This window comes from Erinaceus europaeus, chromosome 17 (assembly GCF_950295315.1).
Source record: "Erinaceus europaeus chromosome 17, mEriEur2.1, whole genome shotgun sequence".
NCBI classification, from domain to species: Eukaryota; Metazoa; Chordata; class Mammalia; order Eulipotyphla; family Erinaceidae; genus Erinaceus; species Erinaceus europaeus.
The window spans coordinates 52,346,646-52,373,731 of NC_080178.1; the positions used below are offsets into that span (position 1 = coordinate 52,346,646).

The following is a 27,086-nucleotide window of genomic DNA, read 5'->3' on the forward strand; positions in this document are numbered from 1 at the left end:
CCATATCAGAGAGGAAAGGCACTTCTTCACCAGGCACATAGACTAAAGTATCCACATGGGGTAAATCAGGAGAGTATGCACTGTTGGTATGCTTCTAGTTCTGCGTCTGGGGTCTATTCTGTTACATTGCTTGACATTGTGGTCTATTTACATGGTCATTCTGTTACATTGGTTTGGTCTTGCTCCCCCTGCCTCCGGGAGATTTTGGTTTAGTCCTTGCTAGTTCTGGGCTTCTTCCTTCTCCCTGCCCCCAATTGTAAGTACTTCCTTGGTTCCTGATGTGGTGGCCAGGAGGAGAGAGATGGGGGAGCCCATTGTGTTGTGATTAGGTTGTTGGACTGTTTGCCTGCTCATGAATAAAGATTAAACTGCGTTCTCAGCTCAGCCATGAGTTTCTGGTCATCTATGTCTCCCACCCGTGAAGCCAGCCCAAAGAAAACAACAATGCACTCTGTGATCATCTATTTCTCATAATAATTATTCTTAATAGCTACATCTTATTTCATTGTATATATATATCACAACTTTCTCAGCCACTCCTCTGTTGCTGGGCACCTGGGTTGCTTCCAGGTTTTAGCTATTACAAATTGTGCTGCTGAACATAGGTGTACACGTATATTTTGGTTGGGTGTTACGGAGTCCTTGGGGTATATCCCTAGGAGAGGAATTACTGGGTCATATAGAAGGTCCACCTCTATCCTTGTGTGGGCTCCTAGGCTGCTCTCCACAGTGGGCAGACTAGTTTACATTCCCAACAGCACTATAGGAGGTCTCCTTTGTCTGCACAATCTCTCTAGCATTTTTGCTGCTGTCCTTTTTGATGCATGCCACTCTTACAGGGGTGAGGTGGTATCTCAGTGTTGTCTTTATTTGCATTTCTCTGACAATCAGTGACCTGGAACAATTTTTTCATACGTTTGCTGACCTTTTGGATCTCTTCTGTAGTGAGTATTCTGTTCATCAACTCTGCCCATTTTTGAATGGGCACATTTGCTAACACATTTCTAATAGTGACTTATTCTTTTAAATATTAAATCTCCTAAAAGCTTAGACCAGGGAGTACAGATGCAACTGGTGGCATTATTTTCTAAGATAGGACTATATATAAATAACATTAAAGGACATAATTTAAAGGACATAAATTTTGGTGAGGTTTTCTATGATATGATATCTTAACAATGGGATTTTCAAAGTTAACCCAATTGCCAAATAATTTGTTTATAGCAAGATATTGTCTTCTTTTTTTAAAATTTATGTATTTATTTATTTCCTTTTGTTGTCCTTGCTGTTTCATTGTTGTAGTTATTATTGATGTCGTTGTTGTTGGATATGACAGAGAGAAATGGAGGGAGGAGGGGGAGGCAGAGAGGAGAAGAAAGATAGACTCCTGCAGATCTGCTTCAGTGCCTGTGAAGCGACTCCCCTGCAATTGAGGAGCCGGGGGCTTGAACCGGGATCCTTATGCTGGTCCTTGAGCTTTGCACCACCTGCACTTAACCCGCTGTGCTACTGCCTGGTTCCCGAGATTGCCATCTTAAACTCTGAGACAGCAGGAACCTTCCCCTTTCCCTATAAATCCAGTATTTTCTTTCTTTTTTTAAATTTATTTTATTTATTTATTCCCTTTTGTTGCCCTTGTTGTTTTATTGTTGTAGTTATTATTGTTGTTGTCATTGTTGGATAGGACAGAGAGAAATGGAGAGAAGGAGGGGAAGACAAAGAGGAGGAGAGAAAGATAGACACCTGAAAACCTGCTTCACCGCCTGTGAAGCAACTCCCCTGCAGGTGGGGAGCCGGGGTTAGAACCGGGATCCTTATGCCGGTCCTTGTGCTTTGCACCACCTGCGCTTAGCCCGCTGCACTACAGCCCGACTCCCATAAAGCCAGTATTTTCTCCAGTTCTTAAATCTTAAGGGTGGGGCTCACTTTCTGGCATGCTTCTCTCAAGTCATACCAACTGATACTGCATCTACGGATCTAACCTAATCAATGCAAGGAGTACCACCTCAGCATGTTTCACGTTGGACTATGTTCAGAGATGTCAGGTGTTGAATGTTACCGAGCTAGCTTCACAGGTGGAAGAGAGAGACGACCAGGGACTCATGGCTAAGTGGTACGCAGTTCAATCTTTATTCATGTGGAATGCAGTGCAATCTAAGCTATCTCTAATCACAATCCTGTCCTTATATATCCTGAGGTGGAACTGTCAGGTCAGAAGAGGATGTACCTAGGATAGGGGGTGGGGAGAAGGAAAAAGCCTGAACCAGTGAGGATTAAACCAATGCCCTGGAGGCAGGGTGGTGCTTAGTTAACAGTGTTATGTAAATAGACTGCAGTGTTAAACTGGCAGGGCGGTGCTTAGTTAAGCAGGATTAGAGACAGAGGCTTTAAGCAGGGGGGAGCTAGTTTACTGCCCAACAGAATGTCAACTCTTCAGCTTCATTACCCTGGTGAGACCTTTCCTAGCTCATAGGACTCCTTAATTCCATTTAGGGTGGTGCACTTCTTAACAAAGTCTCAAGACCTATATATAGACCAGGGCCCATGAACACATGCATCTATAAAGTAAGAGGAAATAAATACCTTTAAGCAAAAGTGCACAATAGTTTGCAGTGAGTCAAAAATGCAGCAAAGCAGAAAGATCTAAAAAGAAACCATAAAGTACCTAATCAAATAGTTCTACTTAGACCTAGATGCCCTCTTCCCTCCATCACTCCAAAGCTCGCTTTGTCAAAATAAGGACTACAAAAGCTGAATAAGGGCATGAGATGGGCATACTTTAATGATAACTCTTTAGTCACTACCAGGACATCCCATCACCTGGGACTCTAGTCAGGGAGTCCTGGGATTCCCACAGAGACATGATGGGCCTAGACCTCTAAGTGATCTCTCTCACCACTGTCACTGGTCATCTCCATCAGGAACAACATAATAGACCCCTTTGTGGAACAATTATGTTGAGGACCTTGCAATCAAGCTGGATCAACAATGGTAGGACTATTATTCCATTCTCCAAATGGAGGTTGGATAACTTACTCTACCTATCACCAGAGGAAGATGGGTTCTGAAATTAATGCAGCCCAGAGTGTTCCTAGTAGTGACCACAGAATGTGAACTCAGACCTACAGGGATACAGACGTTACAACAGACTTTTGTGCTGAATATGGGCTCCAGATCAAACCGGTGGGGTTTGTAGTTAAAAATATTTATATACTTTTCCCATATTTGGAAGCTACTCTCTTCCCTGATCCAGATTTCCAGTCCTTTTTCCAACTATGACACCATCTCCCCAGAGAAGAAGTTGGGTCCACCTGCATCTCAGATGTCAGACTCAGACAAAAACTAATGGTCATGGGACCCTTGGAATATACCTAAAATAGGCCTACCTGCCTTTTCCAAAACAGAGACCCCAAATTTTCATCTGTAATATTTTTGCCTTTAGGCTCATGATTAGTCAAATATTTGATCTACTTTGTATCTTAACTCTTCTTCAGCCACCAAGTTCCAGATGATACCATGATGTCAACCTGACCTCTCTGAGCAGATGACACCATCAGGTGTCATGGAGCCCTGCCTCCCCAGGCCCTTCCCCTGCTAGGGAAAGAAAGAGACACGCTGGGAGTATGGATCAACCTGCCAATGCCCATGTTCAGCGGGGAAGCAATTACAGAAGCCAGACCTACCTTCTGCACCCCATAATGACCCTGGGTCCATACTCCCAGAGGGGTAAAGAATAGGAAAGCTATCAGGGCAGAGGGTGGGATACAGAGTTCTGGTGGTGGGAATTGTGTGGGATTATCCCCTTCTTATCCTATGTTCTTGTCAATATTTCCATTTTATAAAGTAAAATTATATAAATTTTAAAAAAGCCTTCAGAATTGTGTGGAATTATACCCCTCTTAAACCCACAATCATTATTAAATCATTGTCAATCATTATTAAGTCAGTGATATAAATAAAATTTTTAAAGAAATTAATTTTTTAAAGTATTTTATTTTATTTTTGAGAGCAATGCTGAGATAGTAATATACAGAGAGAAACACCAGAGCAGTGCTCAGGTCTTGCGGGAAATTGAACCTGTTACTTTTGAGCCTCAGACATGACAGTCTCTTTGCATAGCCACTAAGCTATCTAATCATGCCCAATGCTTTTAAAAGAAAAAAATATTAATGATGAGAGAGAGAGAACAAGAACATTGCTCAGAAAAGACCTCAGGCTTGCCAGGTCATTGATTTATGAACTTCACTACCTCCCGTGCCACTGGAGGATCTGTCTTTAGTCAGATATGTGGAGTCCTGGGAGTCCTGAGATAGCCTGATCCAAGTGCCTTCTGCTAAAATCATCACTGTACCAAAGCCACACACTGTGGGCAGTTTGTCCTGACTCCCCCGTCCCCCAACTGCCTCATGACCCCTAATCTCTGACCTTACTATAATTAGAACAGAATCTTTCTCTCCTAGGAGCCTCAGTACTTGCTCCAACAGTCCTGAATCAAGCTCCAGGATGCTTTAACTACTGTTAATATGCCAGGGCGACATCATGGCGGTTAATAATAATAATAATATCTGTCATGCCTGAGGCTCGAATGTCACTGGCTCAACCTTCAGCACCACCTTAAGCCAGAGCTGAAAAGTGCTCTGGCTAACTTTTTAAAAATTAATAAAAAATAGAGCACTTGAGAGTTTAGACTTATATTCCTACTTCTAGAATGACTTCATCCACTTGACCCAGCAGGAGCACTGCCTGGAGGACACCCATCACTCAGTCTCATAAATATGCATCAGGGCTGAATTGGGCGGCCCTGAGCAGAACATGGGGTGGGGCCTAGAAACCCATCCCAGGCCACATCCACCTGGCCTGAGGGGGCGTGGCCCGACGGGGCGTGGCCTGGATCAGCGCCCACTGGACCACTGGAGAACTCAACTGGCGCCTGCGCACCTGCCAGGGACTCTTTCACTGACAGGATGGGGGAGGCCAGTCTGGCTTCCTCTAGCATTTCAATTCCCATCTGAGTTTTTAAAAGTTGGGCTGTGAACATCCCTGTGCATAATGTGAAGGCTTTAACTACTGCATCGGAGATTACAGAGCCGAGCCGTGTAGTGGGCCACCAAGGCTGAGTGGGCTGGTCCACGGCCCAGACTCCAGCGTCTTCCAGGCGGCTGGGCACGTAGGTGTGGGCAGTGTTCCTGCACCGTTTGCGTAGGAGCTGGGGTTGAGGGGAGACCCTCAGAGCCCACCTCTGCTGTCCAAGCACTGGTGGGCAGGGGTCCTGTGAGGAGAGGAGAGGCAAGGCGCTGCCTTCAGAGCCCAGTGATCACTCTCAGTCGTTGACTGGCCAGACACGTGCGGGCGGGCACGTGTCTTTGTCAGCAGTGTGGAGGTCGCCAGCCCGCCCGCCCATGGAGGCTGGGAGCCCTTTGCCACACTGGTGACGGCAGGGGAACATGTCTGAGGGAGGTGTGGCAGTGGTGGTAGTGGTGGGAAGCTACATGCCTGCCTCCAAGAAGCAGAAGCTGAGCAGCAACTGGAACAGCAACCTGAACCTGTCCTGGGACAAGAATGTGAGTGCAGTGTGGTCTGGGAGTGCAGGGCTCTGGGTGTGCTCTGCTCCCATCCCACTGGCAGCGGGGGAGTCAGAGCAAGGACTCCTGGCTTTGTGAGTTTTTACAGACATTTATCACCCTTTCTTTTTCTTCCTTTCCCCTTCCTTCACCACCCGTGGTCACATTAAAAAAATAACAATGATAATTTTCTAAATGAGACTGGAGCAGGAACCTGGCATGCGTGGAGTGGGGGATGGAACCTGCGACCTTGTGTTTGCAAAGCCTGGGCCCTGCCTGCTGTGCCTCCTCCCCAACCTCCAAAGTCGAATCTATTACTGTTACGATTATGATTATGATGACTATTACTAAATTTTTAAAGCTCTGCCATGGACCTTGATGACTCATCTAGGCCCAGTGACTGACTGTGTTGAGGCGAGTCATGAGACATGGAATAATAATAACAAGTTGGCATTACTAGGGCAAGGGAGACCTGCATAATGGTTCTGCACAATCACATTTCTGCCTGAGGCTCCAAAGTTCTAAATTCAGCCCCCAGCAACACCAGCAGCTGGTGCTGAGCCATACTCTGATAAAAAGGAAAAGAAAGAAATGAATGTTACCACTAAGCCCAGTTTCATGGTGAAGTTTCTATACAGTGAGCTCCTCAAACTGTCTTAAGTGACGATGTGTTCAAAGTTTCTCTTCTAAATTCTGAAGCCTCTTCTGATAGACCACTGCTAGGCTAAGGATACAGGTGTTTCTTCCTGGGCACCTGCTCTCTGGGCTGGAGAGAACTGGACCGGAGCCAACCTGGGCTGCTGCTTAGCTAACAGAAGAGAGACCAGGAGAGGAAGAGAGACCAGGAACTCCTGGCAGAGATGGAAAGCAATGGGTTTTATTGATCAGAGACAACACAAACCGGAAGTGGCAAGTCAGAAATGAAATGACTAGGAAAGGGCATGGAGAAAAGGAAAGAGCAGGCGAATGTTAGAGACTCTTTTAGCAACTGTTGTGAAGGTTTTAACCCGTGGGTGGGATTAATTAATACCCTGAAGACAGGGCAGATCTCAAGGTACAAAGAAGATAGATCAGGCAAAACAGTGCTTATGTAAATAGGCCATGGTGTCAGCAATGGAGGATGGAGCAGGGGGGGGCTGCCTGACAGACCTCAAGATCATAGCTTAAACTGGTTTGTTACAGGAGGCTGGTGTAAGTTTCTCAGGGTGTGTGGTGTTTGTTTTTGTTGGACCAATATTAGGAGTAAAGGTTGCATCTTACACATCTAGTCCCTAGAGTCTTCATCACTGAAATACACTGGCACAGACACAGCCTTTGCAAGGTAGGCCTTGACTTTCAAAGTATACAAGATAGTGGGGGCTTGTCTGTGGGATTTATCCTTGAACTTTCTGGAGACTGCATTTTACATCATTTTCCCTTTCCTGCTTGTGTTCCCAATCTTACTCAGTATTGGGAGTTTACATTTTGTAAACTATTTATTTGTTCCCTTTTATTGCCCTTGTTCTATTGTTGCAGTTGTCATTGTTATCGTTGTTGGTGGATAGGACAGAGAGAGAAATGGAGAAAGGAAGGGAAGACAGAGGGGGAGAGAAAGACACCTGCCAACCTGCTTCACCACCTGTAAAGTGACTCCCCTTTGGGTGGGGAGCCGGGGGCGTGAACTGGGATCCTTAAGCCGGTCCTTGCATTTTATCAGTGATTAGAACCTGGTACTGGATACAGGTAGTAGGTTAGAATTCCCACAGATAAGGAGTTGGTAGTATTACAGTGGGATAAGTGCAAGTGAGTTTGAAACCTGCAACCCTACCCAGCAAAAGATCAGTTAGGTGAAATAAGACAGAATATTAAAGTGACTGGCACACATGAGGCCACATAAAGGTAGTATCATTCCCACCATTCTCATTGGGGGTGCTTTCTTTGTATTTTTTGCTGATATGTTAAGGCACCAATTCTAGAATTCACTTGGGACTTTAATGCTTAGAGGACTCTACTGTTTGTAGTGTCCAGATTCTTCTTTTTTTCTTCTTGTGATAAAGGATAAGGAACAGAGAATGAGATAGACTGTAACACCACTCCACCACTTGTCAAACTTCCCCCAGCCACCCAAGATGTTACCATGTGGTGACTTGTGCTGGCACCCTGGTAAGCCACCTGCTGTCCCCACCCTGTGTGGGGCTATGTGTAAGCTTGATAGAGCTTAGGGAGAGCTCCCCCATCCCTGGATTAAGGTCTGGGAAAGACACCCACTTGTAAGTCTCCCTTGCTGAGGTGAGCAATGGGGAGAAACCACATCTCTTATACTTAGCTCTTCCTTTTTGACTCTCAAGTCCACAGAAACCTCCCTACCCCTCTCCATTAACCGCAGGCCACATGGCTGCCTACCTTAAGATTCATTTACTCAAAGTTCACCTCACCTTCTGATCACAGAGGAGAACACACCTTATCATACACTCCATCATACACCTCAGACCCCAGACAAGAGAAATTCTCAACTATATGGCCTTTGATATCCATCTTCTCTCTGTCTCTCTCTACTGGTTTAACCCCTATGTTTCTTCCAAATACCTTTGGATAATTAAGTTGTTTGCGTCATGGTGAATAAGTGTCTTGTATCTCATCAATTCCTGTGATACCAGCCCCATACCATAGGGGCAAGCTGACCTTTAAGAAACCTGTAATTTCTGACATATTTGAATAATGTCCTTAGTTTGGTTTTCTATTTAAACTCATGCCCACCTGATAATAAAGGAGATTTGAGAACACATCAGTTATCTCCCGTGTCCCTGCTTTGTGTCATCCCTTGAGAGAGAGAGAGAAGGGGGGGAGGGAACCAGTTGGATTAGCTTTCCTGTTGGTGTCACCCCACCTGAATGCCAACAACCCTGCCACTTTTTTATTTTCTCTAGATGATAGGTGAGAGATAAGAGAGATGGAGAGACAGGATAGACCCCACAGCACATCTCCACTACTCCAGAAGCCCCACCCCCACCACACAAACTGTCCTCTATGGTGGCCTGGGACTCAGACCCAGGGTCTTAGACATGATAGCCTGTATACTCCACAGGTGAACCACCTGCTGACACCAGCTGATATGCTTTTTATTTGGAAAATGCTTTTTTTTTATAACAAGCTACCCAGTAAAAGTAATTTGCTACTAAAAAAGAGTGCTCACACTTGGTGGATTTTTCCCCCTAAACTTATTCCTTGCAGTATGATGCTGTCCGTGTAGAAGGTGATACAAGTTCAGAATGCCCCGATACACATACCATTACCATGAATGCACCTGGAAGGTAAAGCTGGGGGAAAGGAAATGGAAGTCAAAGAAGTGTAAATACTCCTTCAAGTGTGTGAATAGTCTCAAGGTATGTGCTGAACACTAAGCATTACAGTTACTTTGCAGTGGAAAGTATCTTTGAGAAACTGTCGAGGTTAGAGTAATTCCAATTTAGATTATTCTCAAGTTTTCTGTTTTGTAGTTGATATGAATAGTCATTTTGTATTGCTTAATTTTTTACTTTGTTTTAAATGGGTAATACTTGGCACATAAGACTATTTTTTTCTGTTTTTATTCAAGGAAACTATTGTGGGAAATGTTACTCTTTTGATAAAATCTTAAAAATATATAAGTAGCACTTGTTTCTGAAAATAGTTGACTAGTTAACCTTAAGTCTGTATGAATTGAAAGATATTTTTGTGCAGTTCATACATATGTTTTTTAAAATTTTTATTTTTTTATTTATTCATTTTGTTGCCCTTGTTATTTTGTTGTTGTAGTTATTATTGATGCCGTCGTTGTTGGATAGGACAGAGAGAAATGGAGAGAGGAGGGGAGGACCCAGAGGGGGAGAGAAAAACAGACACCTGCAGACCTGCTTCACCACCTGTGAAGTGACTCCCGTGCAGGTGGGGAGCCAGGGGCTCGAACCTGGATCCTTCCACTGCTCCTTGTGCTTAGCGCCACCTGCGCTTAACCTGCTGCGCTACTGCCCAACTCCCACATATATGTTTTGTTCTTTGCTTGTGATTGCTTTCAAAGGAAGGGTATAAATGTGGGATGGGGAGATAGCGTAATAATTATGCAAAAGAGACTGTCATGTCTGAGACTCCAAAGATCTCAAGTTCACTCTCCACACCACTGTAAGCCAGAGCTGAGCAGAAGCAAAAAGAAGTTGGGGGGGGGGGTGACAGTATGTGTGTAAGGAGAGCGTATAAATGTAATACATTTTTGATTGTTGAGTATTTGGGGAAAACAGACTTGGTTACATAAGTAATTACGTCCTCGGGGGAGACTGGTGGTGGCACACCTGATTTAGTGCCCATTATCTCCAAGTGCAAGTGCGAGGACTCAGGTTTGAGTCCACATTCCCCACCTCAGGGGCACACTTCACAAGCAGTGAAGCACATATTTCTCCCTTCCCTTCTCTATCTCCCCTTCCCCTCTCAATTTCTCTCTGTCTTGTCAAACTGGGGTAAAAAATGAATACAAAAAAAGGCCACTGGAAGAGGTGGATTAGTAGTGCTGACACTGAACTCCAGCAATAACCCTGGGGGGAGGTGAAAACTTCTTCCTCAGTAGATTTTATTGATAAGAGGGAGGGATGACTGGTGATTTTAGTTGTTTTCCTCTACTTCTGTTCCTTTTCCATCTTGGAGCTGTGGGTTATTGAAACTAGAGTCATTCTTGGGTACCATCTTTTGTCTTAGTGTGCTTGGGTCCTTGGAGTATCACTGCTGACCTTATTCTCTTGCTATGGCCCTCCTGGCATAGTCAACAGGGCAGGGACATGCATTACATAGTGTCCACAAGAGGCCAATGTCAGGGCACTTCCTTAGTGGTTTGACCTCTAGGTTTGCAAAGGAGACCTCCATTACACCAAGGTTACTTTGGGGAAGTTGGTAAGAAGCATTGCTATGTAAAGAGGAGTCAGAACTTTTGCTCAGTTGTCCACCCTGGACCTTGTGCAGAGTGCAGACACTGGAAAACGCTACCAGAATTAAGATTGGAGCTACTCCCATCCCTGATGTGGTGTGATAGGGCTGCTACAGGGCTCTGGAGGGAGAGCTCCCAAAGCCCACTGATGTCCTGAAGACCACATTCTTTAGCAGAAGGGCTGAGAAGCTGACTGAGGTGTAGGGGGAGCTTATGTCTTGTGAGTGTGAAAGCACACAGAGGAAGAGTCATTAAAAGTACTGATTTTGATTCAAAATCTTATGATGGTTTAAGAAAATAGAAAGCAAGTTTCAAGCAGTTTTCTAGATAAGTACTTGTCACCAAGCCTCTGAGTTAAGTGTTTGTAATAAAATATTACCATGCAGCCAGTATTTGAAAATGTCATAACGGGGGGGGGGGAGCAGGTGGTGGGGCACCTGGCTGAGCACACACGCTACCGTGTGCACGGACCTGGGTTCAAGCCCCTCGTACCCCCCACCAGCAAGGGGAGAGCTTTGCAAGAGCTGAAGTAGAGCTACAGGTGTCTCTGTCTCTCTCTCATCTCCCCTCTCAATTTTTCTCTATCTCTATTCAATATTAAATAAATAAAATAAAATAAATTTATTTAAAATGTCTTAACTGGACTGTTAAGTCTCTTTATGTATCAGAAAGTGATGGTATATAAAATACTGGCTTGTATTTTGGAAGAATGTTGTATGGAGAAATGGTCAAGTGGCTTACCCTGTTTTTGATTTCTAAAATACTCATATTTTTTCCTCATTTTTATTTTATAGGAAGGTCACAGCCAGCCACTGTTTGAGGTTCAGTTTAACTGGCGCAGTAAAGGTGGGGATCCATTAGTGTTCACAACAGTATGTAGCAAAAGAGTAAGTCTTCCTGGATGTGAGCTGGTAGATGCAGGTGTGTGCATAAATACTGAATTGTGATGTTTTTGAAGTTTATGTAGTTGGCTTGGCTGTTTTTTTGTATAAAGTTACGGGCTGAGGAGACAGCAAAATGATTATACAAAAGGCATTCATCCCTGACTCTTTAAGGACCCAGATAGAAACCCCAGCATCACCCATAGCTAGAGCTGAGCAGTGCTTTGGTCTTGGAGTATCAGTTATTGATTAAGTAAATTTAAATTTAAAAATATATATGATTAGGCCAAGAGATTCTCCTTCCTGATGCTGGGCTGTGGCATACCTGGTAGAGCGTACTGTATAAGGACCCTGATCCAATTCGCCAACCCCCACCTACAGGGGGAAAAGCTTCATGAGTGTGGAAACTGTGCTGCAGGTGTGTTTATCTCCCCTTTCCTCTTAATTTCTGTCTCTTTCCACTATAACTTTTATTGATTCTATTTTCTATTTTTACCAGAGCACTGTTCAGCTCTGGTTTACGGTGGTGCAGGACATTGGAACCTCAGACATGAGAGTCTCTTTGCATAGCCATTATGCTGTCTGCCTCCACCCTAAATAAAAATTTTAAGAATATTTATTTGTTTATTAATGAGAGAGATAACCCGATTATCACAGTCATATGCATACCAGGATTGAACTCAGCACCTCTTGCCTGAGGTCCCAAGGCTTTAGCCACTGTGCCATCTCTCAGGCTAGTTTTTTAAAATTGTCCTAGCAAAGCTAGTATTAATGACTAAACATCATTTCTTTCATATTTCTCTGGATTTTCATGAGAGGTTTTTGTTCCTCTCATATTCTTTTTCATATCTGTAGAATTGTAAGCCTTTTGCTTTCTAAGTTTTAAAGTATTTTTTATCATTTATAGAATGGAAAAATTGGCAAGACCATAGGATAAAAGGGGTACAATTCCACACAGTTACCACCACCAGAACTCTGTATTGCATCCCCTTCCTTGAAGACTTCCCTATTCTTTATCTCTCTGGTAATATGGACCCAGGATCATTATGGGGTGTAGAAGGTGGAAGGTCTGGCTTCTGTAATTGTTTCACAGGGGTGGAGATTCATACTTTCAGCCTATCATGAAAGAGATTTTTATATTTTATTATTTTGGTAGGGGTTAGATAGCATGATTATGTCTGAGGCTCTGAAGTCCCAGGTTCAGTCCCTGTGTCACCATAAGCCAGAGATAATCAGTACTCTGGTATATATATATATATTATTGCTAGTTTTTTTTTTTACCATGTGCAGGGTACAATCCCCAGTCCCCACCTGCAGGGGGAAGCTTTACAAGCTATGAAGTAGTGATCCATGTCTCTCTTTACCCTAACCTGTCCTCTTCCTCTCAATTTCTCTGTCCTATCAAATAAATAAAGGGGGGGAGGAGTGTGTGTGCACAAGACCAAAGAACTGAAGCTACTTCATTGTGGTGGGGGCACAGCAGCTCGCCATCCAAGTGAGCAATTTTTATCCTTGAATATGTGTTGTGTGTATTTGAAGAGAATGTGTATTCCAAGTTTTTGGGGTTAAGAGCTCTGAAAATGTCCAAGAGTTCTAGTCTGTCAATCTCTTCATTTAATTCTTTTTTCTTTGTTGATTCTGTGATTTGTTGATCTGTCTAAGTGTGAGAATGGGGTGTTAAAGTCTCCCACTATTATTGTATTACTATTGTTGTGTTTTTGAAGTTCTTTGAGAAGGTGTTTGATTATATAGATGGTCCTTCATTGGGTGCATAAATGTTAGTAATTGTTATACCTTCTTGGCTGATTGGTCCTTTAATCATTATGTAATCACCTTGCCTATCTTTTATTACTTTATTTAATTTAAAATCTATTGTGTCTGAGATGAGAATGGCTGTTCCTGCCTTTTTTTTTTTTGTATTCCATTAGCCTGTAGGATAGTTTTCCATCCTTTTACTTTAAGTCTGTGTTTGTCTTGTTGGGTCAAGTTGGATTCTTGCAAGCAGCATATGGTTGGGTTATGTTTTCTGACCCATCATCCCACTCTGTGCCTTTTGATGAGTGAGTTTAAGCCATTGACATTTACTGATATTATGGATTTAATGTGTTGTAGTCCCATTGTTCAACAAGTTTTTATATGATATGTTGCAAGTATTATAGTGATGTTCTTGTTTGTAAGAGGTTTTTAGAACCTCTTTCAGGGCCAGTTTGGTGATAGTTGCATCCTTTAACTGTTGTTTGTTGAGAAGGTTTTGATGACTCCATCTAGTTTGAATGAAAGTCTAGCTGGATATATTATCCTTGGTTGAAACCCTTTTTCATTCAGGGCTCGATAGATATCTTGCCATTCTCTTCTGGCCTTTAGAGTTTGGGTAGAGAAGTCTGCTGATCGTCTTATAGGTTTTCCCCTGCATGTGATTTTTTGTTTTTCTCTTACAGCCTGTAGGATCCTTTCTTTATCCTTACTTCTTTTCATTGTGACTATAATGTGTCTTGGTGTATTCAGGTCTGGGTTGATTCTGTTTGGGACTCTTTGAGCCTCTTGGATCTTAATGTCCTTTCTGTTGTTCAGGTCTGGGAAGTTTTCTTCTATAATTTCTTCTAGAATGCTTGCTTCCCCTTCCTCTCTTTCTTCCTCTGGCAGGCAAACTATGCAAATGATACTTCTTTTGAGATCATCCCATATGTCTCTGTTGCTGTTTTCAGTGTCTCTCAATCTCTTTTTGAGCTCTTTCAACTATTTATTATTTTTCTCTAACTCATCCTCTGTCTGACTAATTCTGTTTTCTGCTTCTGCTAGTCTGCTTTCCCTTCCCTCGGCTGCTTTCTTCATTATAGCTATTTCAGCTTTCAGTTCTCTAATTGCCTCAAGGTAGTTAGTATTTTCCTTGAGGGTCTCATCTCTTGTTTCCCTAAAGTGCTATTCCTTTCATCCAAAGCTGTTTTCATTTCTGTGATTACTAAATTTATTATTGCTTGCATGCTTTTTTTTATCTATTGTTACTTCTGTCTGATTTGTAGTTTCTTCCTGGCTCTTGTCTTCATTTATTGTATTAGCAGTTCTATTTGCTCTTGATCTACCCATTTTAATGTGTTTTTTATTTTTATGTTCTGTTGCTCCTCAGTTGCTTTGTTTTATGTACAAGCCACACTATACTAAATACCCTTATGACAAATGCAATCACCACCCTCAGAAATTACAGTAGAAACTAAAGCAATGACTGAAGCAGTATAACCAATACCAGTTAGTCCTACAATGTCTCCAGTTCAAGAAAAAAATAGCAACCAAATCTAAATGAAAAAGAAAGAGAAAGGAAAAAAGGGATAGCAGGAATAGACAGTTATGCAAATCTACTGTCCACTATAGATTCTAGGAGTAGCAAGAGGGGAAGGGGAAGTAGAGCAGAGACACACACAAAGAGAGTCCGCTCTGAGTCAGTCTTCTTCCCTGAAAGTGTTCACAAATAAGTATCAGTGAATTCACAAGGTAGAGGGAGGAGCAAGGGAGAAAGGAAGACAGTGGGAAAAAAAGAGAGAAAAGAAAAGTAGGAAAAAGAAAAAAGTAGTGAAAGGAGAGTTGTGTATATATATTTTTTAATTGGCTTGAATGTGGGAGAAGGGTGATAGTGTTAAGAGGAGGTATGAAAAGTGAGACAAGTTTCTCTCACAGTGGGTGGTAATTCTTGTCATCTAGCAATGGAAAGTATACTAAGAGTTAATTTTGGTCACCTGAGGAGGGGAAGGGATATGCATGTATATATAATAGTATTTGTAAAATAAAACAGAATAAAAAGCCCAAGCAATGTGTCTTCAGCTTGGATAGCTCCCTGTTAGCCTATGTACATTTAGTCTAGACACCTGATTGAGAAAGAAAACACAATACAAAACAAATATGAAAATTAAAACTTTCAAGCAGGCTGGGTGAGGCTTGCTTGATCAGCTAATTATCATTTGAATTTGTCTAAGTCCCTTAATCAGAGGAACAACAGAAATAGCCTAGAAATTTGGAAGCAGGGTTAATGGCACCCCTGAGGGCCAGGAATCTTGGTAAAGAAAGAGCTCCACGGGGAGCCTTCTAGCAGCAGCTCCCTACCCCTGGGGTCTGGTTATGGGGAGAGGCGTCTAAGAGAGTTAATCAAGAAATATACTTTCTTATTTTTTACCCAAATTGAATTATAATCACCTCCATGGTCTACCTTTAGGATGCCTCCTTGCTTGTCCCGCTGAAGGCCAGGATTTCAAGGCTTTCTAGCAGTTGATGTCAGCGCCCACAGGTGCTGCTACATTCCAGTCACCATGTTGGCTCTTCCCCCTGTTACTAAGTTTTAATATTGGAGGCTAGATTATTAATCCATCTGTATAACATTACCAGAAAAATTTGAAAAAAATCAGTACATAAGGTAAAGACAAAAATAGCAGCTATCTGAAATTCTTAGGACATTTGATATTAGGATGAAAGTATTGAAAGAGTTTTCTATAGCTTTGGCTATACTGTTACAACAGAAGAAACTACTGGCTGGTGCAAGTTGTAAAGTCATTGTCAAATGATTTGCATAATACCTTAATTTTCAAAGTTCAGGTAGCACCTGTGTATATCCTGCTTTTTCCTAAGATGCATACACACCTATGGTGAAGTTTGGTTTATAAATTAAGCACAGTAAGAGATTAATAGCAATAACAAAGGGACAGTTGCAATATTACTGTAATAAAAGCTGTGTTTCTCTGCCACCAAATAGCATGTAATTTCTTATCAGAATTGGCCATGGCATAACAAATTACTGGAAAGGGTAATTTCAGATGAGATTTCATAGTCCATTTACAATGCTTCTTGCACCCATTTACAAATCAGAAGTAAAAAACGCAATAGAATGATAATACACTCATTTTCAAGAGGTGACTTTTCTAAAGGTAGAAAGGTTTCTTAGGACAATTTGACTACTCAGTGGCCTTACTTTGATAATTCGATGGTTTTAAAAATAGGTTTATACAGATGCTTGCACTGGGCAATTGGGTTGGCAAACTCTATGTTTGGGATTTAGAAGCTGAAGATCCTCACAAAGCTAAGCAAGTATTTAGAAATTCATAATTTCTATCCTTTTCTCTAAAATGTTATATATATAATTTTATTAGTGTTCCCTGAGGAATAAACTCTGGACTGTGAGTGTACCCAAGCACATTTTTTTCTTTCCATTTATCTAGAGAGACACCTAGCACCATGCCACCATTCATGGAGCTCTCCTGCCACTCCTCCCACTCTCCATGTGATCTCTGGTACTCCTGTTTCATACCTGGTTTGAACGCAGGGCCTCACACTCAATAAGCTCATCTATTTCATGAGCTATTTCCTGACTACAGTTGAATACAAAATATTTAGTAATATGTAAAATATTGCCATAGGACTTTTAGTGGGAATATTAAAGAAGGAATGAACTTAGAAGTAGAAACAAATGCAGAAGGCTAACAATGATGTCAAGTATGCCTAAAGTGAATTATTTCACCTGTAAATTGGTTAAGAATAATTGGTTGAGGATATCATAGAGCTGACAATCGCTGTTTTATCCCAAAGGCAACATGATTTTTCATATATTTATGTTTAAGAAACAAAAATGAAATCAGAAGGTAAAAGACCATAAAATCCCAGAATATCTGGAGACAGCAGATGAAATGAGTGTATCTAAAGCAGAGGCAATACAGAGGGCCTGTAAAGCAGGTAGAAAGTAAAATGCCATCTGGGAGGTGGTACAGTGGACAGGGTGTTGGAATCCCAAGGATGAAGTCCTGTGAGTTTCATCCTTTATAGCACATGTACCTAAGAGCGAAAGAGATGTCTGATTCTCTCTCTCAAGATCTGGAAAGAAAAGTCAGGTGATCACAAAACACAAAGACTGATTTTTTTTTTTGACAAGTTTTTTTTTTTTTTTTTTAGGTTTATGGCCCTTATTTATATAACAACGATCATGATAATACACCATCTTGCACATTAATTTTTCCTTTTTGAAAATTGTGATTAGTAGCGGTTTACAAAATTGAATGCACCCTCCCACAGCCCAAAGAAAATCACACTATAGATGATTGTCACTCACTTGTAGTGGCAGAGCTTGGCACATTGCCCGGAAGTACTGGTCCCCAGGGTGGGTCGCTAGTTGTGAGGGAGGACAGAGGTCATGCACTGGGTGGCCCTGTAGTATGGGCCCTTGAGCCTCCTGCGTCTGCTGGACAGAATTCCTCCCCACATGGCCTGGCATATCCGCGACTCATCAAAGGTTTTGGCCACCCGCCAGCTGGCGCAGGGTCTCCGCCATGTTCACTGCTTAGTGGCTGGGAGACTGGTGAGGAAGGGCGGGGTGAGGGTGGTGTTGAGGCCAGGCTGGGCGGGGAGCAGGGATGTCTGGCCCCAAACCTGGCCTCTGCAGGCGCATCCTGGCTGGGCCTTTCTTTGCTCAACACCCTCTCCAGGAACTCCAGTTCCCACCCAGGTCAAGCTGTGTGGCTGGCAGTGTAGACCTCTGCCGGAGCTCCTGTCACCCGCCGGCAGTCGGGAGTTCTCATCTGGTTTGAGGACCCTGTTTTTTTAACGACCCCCGTACTCGGACAGTGTAGACCTACCCGGCCGGGTGTAGCCTGGAGGAGTCCAGGGCAAGCAGGACCTAAGGTTCTCCCCAGTCGCCCTGTGTTGGACGGTACCAGGACTCCTTATAAGGTCCCCAGAGAGGATGCCCACTGGGCTAGATTGTGTGACAGGGGCGAGGTCACCCCCTGAAATGGTCAGGAATACTCTGGAGGCAGCCTGGCTCGCCACCTTGGAAGCCGCCTGGAAATGTCCCAGAGCTCTGCTTTCTTGCTGCTGTTCAGTGTTGCAGACTCTTTGTTGAATGGTGTTAAGGACCACAGCAGCGCGGCTTCCTCCAGTGCGCTGGGCCGGGCCTGGAACCTGGCTCTTGCACATGACAAAACTCTGTACTTGAGTCAGCTGTTTTAGAGACTCCTTGGATACTTATAAATCTGTTTTTTATTTAAAGATTTCATTCATTCGGTGATATCTTAAATACTTATTTTAGATCACCTGGGACTTCAGAGCCTCTAGCATGAGTCTCTTTGCATAACCATTAGACTATATACCCCTGCCCTGTATGTCATTTTTTTTTAAAAGGTGATTGTGTACCTGAGAGGTGATGTTGGACTCTCATGCAAGAAGTTTTGAGTTCAAGCTTTGGCATCTCATGCCAGAGTGATGCTCTTGTTCTCACTCTGCCTCCCTCTCCTCCTCCATAACCTGTGTCTTACTAATAAATAAATAATTTAGGTTTTCAGAAAAAGTACAGAAATTGAGTTCATTTCCGTTTAACATCCTCCAAGAATAATGCTTCTTTTAAAGTATTGATATGAAATCATAGGTATATGTTATATGTGAGCATGTGTATTCATAGCCTCTGGTATAATGTCTGGTATACTGTCAGCATCTGTTGAACCATTTATACATAAGGGAAGATACCAGTATTTTAGGAACTTTTATGCAAGGAGACTCAGTAATACAGTGTCTGCTTTCTTTTTTTTTATTTTGTTTTATTTTAGTTTTCTTATATAGGACATAGAGAAATTCTGAGGGGGGAAGAAAGACACCTGCATCACTGCCTTACTACTCCTGAAGCTTCCCCCCCTCCACCCCCTGCAGTTGGGGGCTGAGATCTTGAACCTGGGTCCTTGTGCATAGTCATGTGTAATCCAACTGTGCCACCAACCCACCCTTGATGTGTACATTTCTCTTTTTTTAAGATTTTTAAAAATATTTATTCATTTTCCCTTTTGGTTGACCTTGTTGTTTTTATTGTTGTAGTTATTATTGTTGTTGTTATTGATGTTATCGTTTGTATAGAACAGAGAGAAATGGAGAGAGGAGTGGGAGACAGAGAGAGGGAGAGAAGATAGACACCTGCAGACCTGCTTCACTGCTTGTGAAGCGACTCCCCTGCAGGTGGGGAGCCAGGGGCTTGACCCAGGATCCTTATACCGTTCCTTGTGCTTTACGCCATGTACGCTTAACCTGCTGTGCTATCCCCCGACTCCCAATGTGTACATTTCTTAACCTGCCATGATCGTGTTAGTTGTCATGGGTCAAGAAGCTCTGTTGATAGAAATGCAGTTGGTATCAGGTTCTGAATTAATCTACTATGACTTTCAGTGTGACTGAGAAGATTATTTGTAACATTTGGTGCCCCGACCAGCAGGGTGGTGAGCAGGGGCTAGGAACCCAAAAAGACCTGGAATGAAAGGGACACGAGACAGGAAAGAATGACAGCAGGACAGGTTTCTGATCAAGCTGCAAAATTTTATTGTGTTCACAGGCATTATAAGGCTTTGGGGAAGGAGAGGGAATGCTGGAGGAGGGGGGAGGGGGAGCAAACTTCAAAGAGGAATGTTCCTTGCAACAAATGGCGGAAACCAAACTGTGTGTTGACTCACTTGTGTTGACTCACTTGATTACTGATAAATGGTTTACCTGAGGAGAAATTCCCAGGGGGGAATTAACACTTGTCTTGAGGGGTTCCATTATCTCAAAGCTTATCATCTATCAAGCAGAGAAATGGCTCCTGGCAATTGGGATTCTTAAAAGGAATTTTATGATGGTTTTCTTCTCCAGTTAACGGTAGTTCAACTCTGATAAAGCTCATTGGCTATGATACTCCCACAGCTCAAAGTCTGATGAAATTGCATTTTTATTTTTACATCTGCACTCACTTCTTTACTATTTCATTTCTTTATTCATTTGTTGGATAGAGACAGAAATTGAGAGGGAAGGGAGAATTAGAGAAGAAAGGGAAGGAACATCTGCAGCACTAACATATGCAGCAGTAGCATCAGCAGCACTGCATCATCACTCATGATGCTTCCCTCCCTACAGCAGCTAGGGACCAGAGGCTTGAACCCAGGTCCTTCTGCAGTGTCATATGCACTGTACTGGTGTGTCACCACCTAGCTCCTGAATTACATTTTCAGACTGAAAATAGACTGGAATAGTCAGACTGGAATAGTCTGGGAATGAGGATTCAAAACCAGCTAGTACACCGGGTTAAGCACACATAGTGTGAAGCACAAGGATGTGCACAATGATCCCAGTTCAGTTCCCTGCGGGGGAGGGAGGAGTCATTTTGCAAGCCATGAACCAGGTCTGCAGATGTCTGTTTTTCTATCCTCCACTCCAACTTCCCCTCCTCTCAATTTTTCTCTGTCCTGTCTAACAGCAGTCGTAACAAGAATAACAGCAGCAACAATGGACAAAAGATGGCCACCAGGAGCAGTCAATTTGTAGTGCCAGCACTGGGCCCCAGCTATAACCCTGGAGGCAAAAACAAAAACAAGCAAACAAACAAAAACTGGGAAGGTGCCTGCTTTGCCATATGATCCCCTCAGATTCAAGATCTGAGAGAAAGGAGGAAAAAAGCGAGAATTCTATGCACTACTACACAGAAGCGCCCAGCTTCTAGCAGAGCTGAAGGAGCAGAAAGTTGTTTTTTGTTCCCACAGAGCTTGGTGATATTGATTCCAAAAGTTTTTGTTGAAAAAGGATGAGGGTGTTTTATCCCTGTTATCCTATGGTTTTATCAGTGTTTCCTTTTATAAATAAAAAAAATGAAAAACAACAACAACACAAAGCTGTCTGTCTTTCTGCTAACTGCAGAAAGATACAGGTTTTCTTAAAAATGTTTTAAATGAAAAAATATATTAGTTTGGAACAGAAAAGGATAGAGATTCTTTTCAACTATTCTTATCAAAGTATCCCCCCCCAATAAGTTGATAACTATCGTATAAAGGAGAGAGAAGACCTCAAAGACAGGGTGACTGTGTACAAGGGAGGGAAAAAATGGAAAAAAATAAAGAATGCAACTTGCTCCCAGGGACAGGAGAAAATTTTAAAATGCTGAAATTCATCAGTGTTTCATTAGTCATATCCTTCATCTTCCTCTCTTTCCTCCCCCTAATCACCATCTTCTTCTCCTTCATCCTCATCTCCTTCATATCTTCTTTTTTAAAAAAAATATTATCTATTTATTGATTGGATAGAGACTGTCAGAAATCACGAGGGAAGGGAAGGATAGAGAGGGTGAGAGACAGAGGGACACCTGCAGTACTACTTCACCACTTGTGAAGCTCTACCCCCTGCAGGTGGGGATTGGGGGCTTGAACCCAGGTCCTTGCACATTGTAACACGTGAGCTCAACCATGTGCACCACCACCAGGCCCCCACTTCTTCATATCTTCTAATCCTTCTTCCTCTTCTCCTTCATCATCATCATCATCATCATCATCATCATCATCTTCCCCCTCACCTTATTCATCATCCATATCAGGAATCAAGTAGTATTGTAGTGGATTTGGCCAGATACCATCTTTAATGACCTCTCTTAACTCACCTGCATCTGCACCAGAATGGTCAATAAACCAGGTGAAGAAGGTCTCTGGTTCCTCATGCTGTCTCTTCCTGTTGGTTTTATTTTGTGTTTGAATTGAACATTTGATCAAATCCTTTCCAGATTTCCATTTGATTTCAGTGGATCCTTCAAAAAGAAGGATCACCACTCTCATTCAGATGAAATTCTTTGGGGAGAACTTTATTTTCAAAGTAAGGGTTTTAAACAAAATAAACGTCTATTCGGTTACCTGATTCACTATCTTCAAATTCTGTCACTTCAACTATTGTCAGGTAATGCAGCGCTTCTTCATCCTCTTCCCCAAGCAGTGTAGACACCTGTGGATGGTTGACAAATGCTACCCCAAACTTTGGCATATTGGTCATCAATTCTGATCTCTTCTGAAAAAATGGTTGGCAGAGTTTGATATATTTCTGTTCTACCTTCAAAATTGTCACTCCCCATAAAGCAGCTTGGTGAAAAAGCAACAGGAAGCAATGGAATATATCCATTTAGTACAGAATGAAATAGACTTAATGAACAAGCCAGCTAGGAGATTTCTAGAATTTTCTATCTCACCTTAATTCTAATCCCTGAGATTCTCAACTAAGACTCTTTGCTGACTCTCTACTACTTCAAAGAGTCAAAGTTCAGATGTCTGCTGGGTAAGGAGGATGGCCTAGGTAGGTGAAAGAAATGGATCAAGTGAGCTGAATGTACCGTGTTCCATTATATATATCCTGAGTTGTAGTTCTAAACTGAGCTATGTGACTTAATAGAAATTAGTAGGGTCCTCATGTCTGTGGCTCGTGACTTTGCTTGAAGCATATGGAGAAATCCAAAGTTTTTTTTTGTTTGTTTGTTTGTTTGTTTTAAGGTGCTCGAGATACCTAGAAGTTGTCAGACAACCTTTTGAGGACTGGTCCTTCGATTTAGAGATTTTCTTTGTTATCTTAAGTTGCTATTTATGCAATCTTCTTTCATTCTCTCCTATCCCCCCTATTTCTCTCTCTCCCTCTCTATCTCTCCCCCCTTCTGCCAGGAACTGAACCTGTCACCTCAAAGCGTCAGACACAAAAAATAATTTTGCATAAAAACTTTCCTATATCCCTTGCCCATTATGCATTATATTAATCACTTAGCACTGTTGGTGTAGAGTAAGAATGTATTATAGGTTCCTATTGTATTATTCTCTCTTCAGTGTATCTATATGACCTCTAAAGCCTAAAATGAAAAGTTTGAAAGGAAACCAACTCTCTCTCTCTCTCTCTCTCTCTTAATTCTGCAGTCAACTTTCTACCTAAACCTCCAGGTTAAAAACCCATTCCAGCCTCTGGAAATATTGCACCTGTAACATTGCTTATCACCTTGGAGCTTAATAAGTCTGTCTTTACAAAAACAAGAACCAAAAGGTAACAGGCTGTTTTTTTTTTGGGGGGGGTGGAAGTGCACACTTTACTAAATGTAATTTGAGTTGTATCTTGATTCAGAAATATTAGATATTTCCATTCATGCCTTCATAGAGTGTCCCACCATTTGTGCTCCGTAGTGAGGACAGCAGGGATGTCCAGGGCTCACAGTCTCTCAGGAAGAAGGTAGGACTGTATGGTCATCAGTGTTTCCAAATACACTAGAGATTTCACTTACCTTGTTTAGTAACTTTGCTTTAGAATGTTAATTCCACAGGCAGTGTGTGTGTGTGTGTGTGTGTGTGTGTGTGTGTGTGTGTGCTGACCGCATTTTCTATGCCTGAGACTGTGCTGTCCGTAATGTTCAAAAGTAAAGCTGTAAGCAAGCATGCTGAGATTGAAGTCCAGGCTTATCAGACACATAGATCCCTAACTTCTGCAATGCAGATCCCTGAAAAGAACCACTGAGACATCTTCCATTGGCTATATTTGCCTCTAAGATGATAGTTACTCTAGATGTGAAATTGTGTGGTTGTTGTTTTCTTATAGAATACCGCATCCATAGTCCATCAAAGAACACCAAAACAGAACCTAAGACCTCTGTGACTACATCTTGCAGGGATCATGAGAAAGCAGGGCAGGTACTGGTCTCCCCAAACAAACAAATGATGGGGTGTCTGCCACTGAACACAAATAGGGCTGGGAGAGTAAGGGTTCTGAGTTCATGTAGACCCTGCACTTCAAGCAGAATTGTGGCCACTCCTGCAACCGGAGGTCTCAGCCTATCAAACACATTGTGCTGATCATTGTTCATACATCTTTTTATCAAACACAGTTCTGGAGAAATCCAGTCTTGGGAGAGCACAGGAAGAATTCTGAAGGTAAGAAAGAAAAAGGTACAAGCAGACCCTTGGTGTCATTGTAGGAGCTGTGCTATGGGTGCATGCATCGTGTCAAGGCCAACAGCCTGCTGTACTGCCGGGAGGAAACATAAAAAAAGGATCCAGAGACCGAGCAGATTCTATGGAGATAGCTGATAACGAAAGACAAGGACACTGTGTTCAAGAACCAGGTTTCCCTGAGCAGACTAAAGTCTTGTTTGGTGCACTACATTTTGGAGCTGATGCTACTTTCTGATCTCTTCACAGCTTATATAAATGCTTTGGCGAGGGTTTTGGAGGATGAATGGAGGGTGTGCTCTACTCTGTTGCATGAGTGCAGGGAAGAACATAGACAGCCACACATTATCAGGTGCCATTCTGCTTGCTTGCTTGAGCCAGTCCTTAGGCTTGAAAAAGAAAGGCCTTGACTTAAAAACCTTCTCTCAGTTAGGAAAACACACACACACACACACACACACACACACACAGACACACACATATAAAAGCCCATAATTTGAACTCCTGTGAAACGTAGCCTTTGTAGAGAGAAAGATTAGTAGTCCAGAAAAAGAAATACATTTCCAGCATGTGTTTTCTTTATTTATTAATTTTTAAAAAATTTTTTCCCCGTAAAGTTGGACTACAATCAGAAAAAAAAAAAAAAACAGTTCACGAAGAATACAGCTAATAACCTTGGAGTCGCAGAAGCTATGAAAGCACACAGGAACCAGAAATGACACTTTTTCTGTAAGAGTTGTTTCTGCCTCTCTCTTGCATATAACCCTGTCTGGGAATGTTTGAACCCACCCTCTGGAGGAAAGATTGAAGAGATGCGAGTGGGCTTTAGAAGAGTGACACTTTCTCTCTGGGTGGGAGCTCATTCCATAGAATCTTGGGCCCCTCCCAATACCCCCAGAACTGAGGTCTTTTCCTGAGTAAGACCATCAGGTGAGCTGTAGGTGCAGAAGGTTCAAGAAACCTCATTTCAGATGGTAGTGAACATGTCTGACCATCATTTTCATGTTTTTAGTCACTATGGTTCCTTTTTTTATTTGCCTAAATCATCCTATTTTCAAACTATTATCTAGTTAAACTGACAATTCTGTACATAATAGATAGTCCAGAGTATTGCCTTAGTTCAACATGCAGGGCATTGGGCCAGTGGTAGAGCTTAGTGGAAGACTTTGTGGATGCACACCTGTGGCCCTGGTGTTTGATCTCACACACACACACAGACACACACACACACACAGACACACACACACACACACACACACACACACACACACATCATAGGGAAGAATAAAAGAACTATGACCTCCGGTCAGTTTTTCTCAGAGTCACATTTGATCAGGTGAGCTTAACATGTAGCTGCTTCATTGGCACATTTAAACATTATTATTTTTTCTTTTAGATAGATAGTGATGGCAACCAGAGCACTGAGGTTTCCTTCAGTGTGGAGGGGGCAGGCCTGAAACCCAAGTCTCACCAATGACTGTTTAAGCCAGCTATTTTACTAGCCCATCAGTTGTTTCCTTGCTCAGCTCAAAGAAAGGAACTGCCCCTCTTTCATCCTAGAATTCATACATCTTTGAAGACCTATCACCAATGCTGCTGTCATCTCTGCAAAAACAAGAGGACTATTCTCAGAGTCTGCTAAAACAAATAGATGCCAATCGTCAACTGGCCAAGAAAGAGCAACAAAGCCAGGAAGTCTTGGAGCAAGTAGAACTGCTACAACTCAAACAAGAGTAAGTTTTGGTGGACTTGCAGGTACACTCTAGTGGGGAGAGGTCGGGCAGCACATCTCAGCCAGCCAACTGGGGTCTCCATGCAGCCCTTCATCACCACCATGCTTAGCGTCAGGACAGCCTTAGTGGCCAGGAACAGTTGTCAATCAGCACCATGTGCTTTGGCTTTGTGATCAGTGGTGTTAGTAGAGGAAGAAGGGGCCAATCTGAAGCAGGAACTCCTCCCAGTGTAGGTTTATCATCAGTCTGTTGGGGGCCCAGGACCCAGGGTCAGGAATGTGTGGTCCCAAACTGGAAGCAGAGGCCAGACCATCACGGATAGCCTTCCCTATACTCATACCAGTCATTCTCCTGCAGCTCAGCCTGGGATGAACATATCTCTCATTTCCATTTCCCGAGAAAAGAGAGTGTTTAATTGCTCTTGGCCTGACACTGAGCATTTGTGTCAGGGAGCAGTTTAGGAGAGCAATGAAAGAAATTTCTGTGGGAAAGACTCCCCCAAATGGAGGTAGTTCCTTCCTCTATGAAGCTAGTCTCTGTCTCTCTTCCTCCCTTGCTCCCTCTTTCCCTCCCTCCCTTCATTCCTTCCATATTTACTACTATATTATGTGGAACCTGGTGTCCTGATTCTCCACTATTTCTGGCAGTCCTTTCTTTGATAGAATGTGAGAGCTAGAGGGAAACAGAGAGCAGGAGAGGCACCTGCAAAACTGTTCTAATATTTGTCAATCATCTCCATTGTGGGTGAGGACCTTGAACTCAGGTCTTTGCAAATGGCAGAATGTGTACTCTTCTAGATGAGACACCACCAGGCCCCAAGTCCTGTCATCATCAAGTGCAATGGAAGCTGCCCACTATCACCAGTACTATTCAGCATAGTGTTGGAATTTCTTGTCATGGCAATCAGGCACGAACAAGGTATTAAAGGCATGCATATTGGAAGAGAAGTAGTCAAACTCTCCCTATTTGCAGAAGACATGAGAGTATAAATATAAAAACCTAATCAGGGAGCTGGGAAGTAGTTCAGTGGGTTAAGCTCACATGGCAAAAAGCACAAGGACCAGCATACAGATCCCGATTCAAGCCCGTGGCTCCACACTTGCAGGGGAGACTCTTCACAGGTGGTGAAGCAGGTCTGCAGATGTCTATCTTTCTCCCCCCTTTTGTCTTCCTCTCCTCTCCTCTCTCCATTTCTATCTGTCCTATCCTACAACAACATCATCAATAGCAACAACTATAATAACTACAACAATAAAACAAGGACAACA

General features: G+C 42.6%; 1 protein-coding gene, 1 non-coding gene and 1 pseudogene across 2 annotated transcripts; 2 read left to right on the top strand and 1 right to left on the bottom strand.

Annotated features, from left to right (window-relative positions):
* The first annotated feature begins 5,444 nt into the window (after nucleotides 1-5,444).
* LOC132533787 (polycomb protein EED-like) lies at nucleotides 5,445-11,594 on the top strand. Its single transcript, XM_060175803.1, is given in 4 exon segments — nucleotides 5,445-5,561; nucleotides 8,772-8,868; nucleotides 8,871-8,923; nucleotides 11,286-11,594. Coding segments are annotated over 4 exon segments (420 nt in total). The 3' UTR covers nucleotides 11,439-11,594.
* LOC132534191 (small nucleolar RNA SNORA3/SNORA45 family) lies at nucleotides 10,224-10,349 on the top strand. Its single transcript, XR_009545865.1, has one exon. It is a non-coding gene; the product is annotated as a small nucleolar RNA SNORA3/SNORA45 family (small nucleolar RNA).
* Nucleotides 11,595-21,323: 9,729 nt separating the features above from the next.
* Nucleotides 21,324-22,289, bottom strand: LOC132533788 (protein SET-like; annotated as a pseudogene).
* Nucleotides 22,290-27,086: the final 4,797 nt, after the last annotated feature.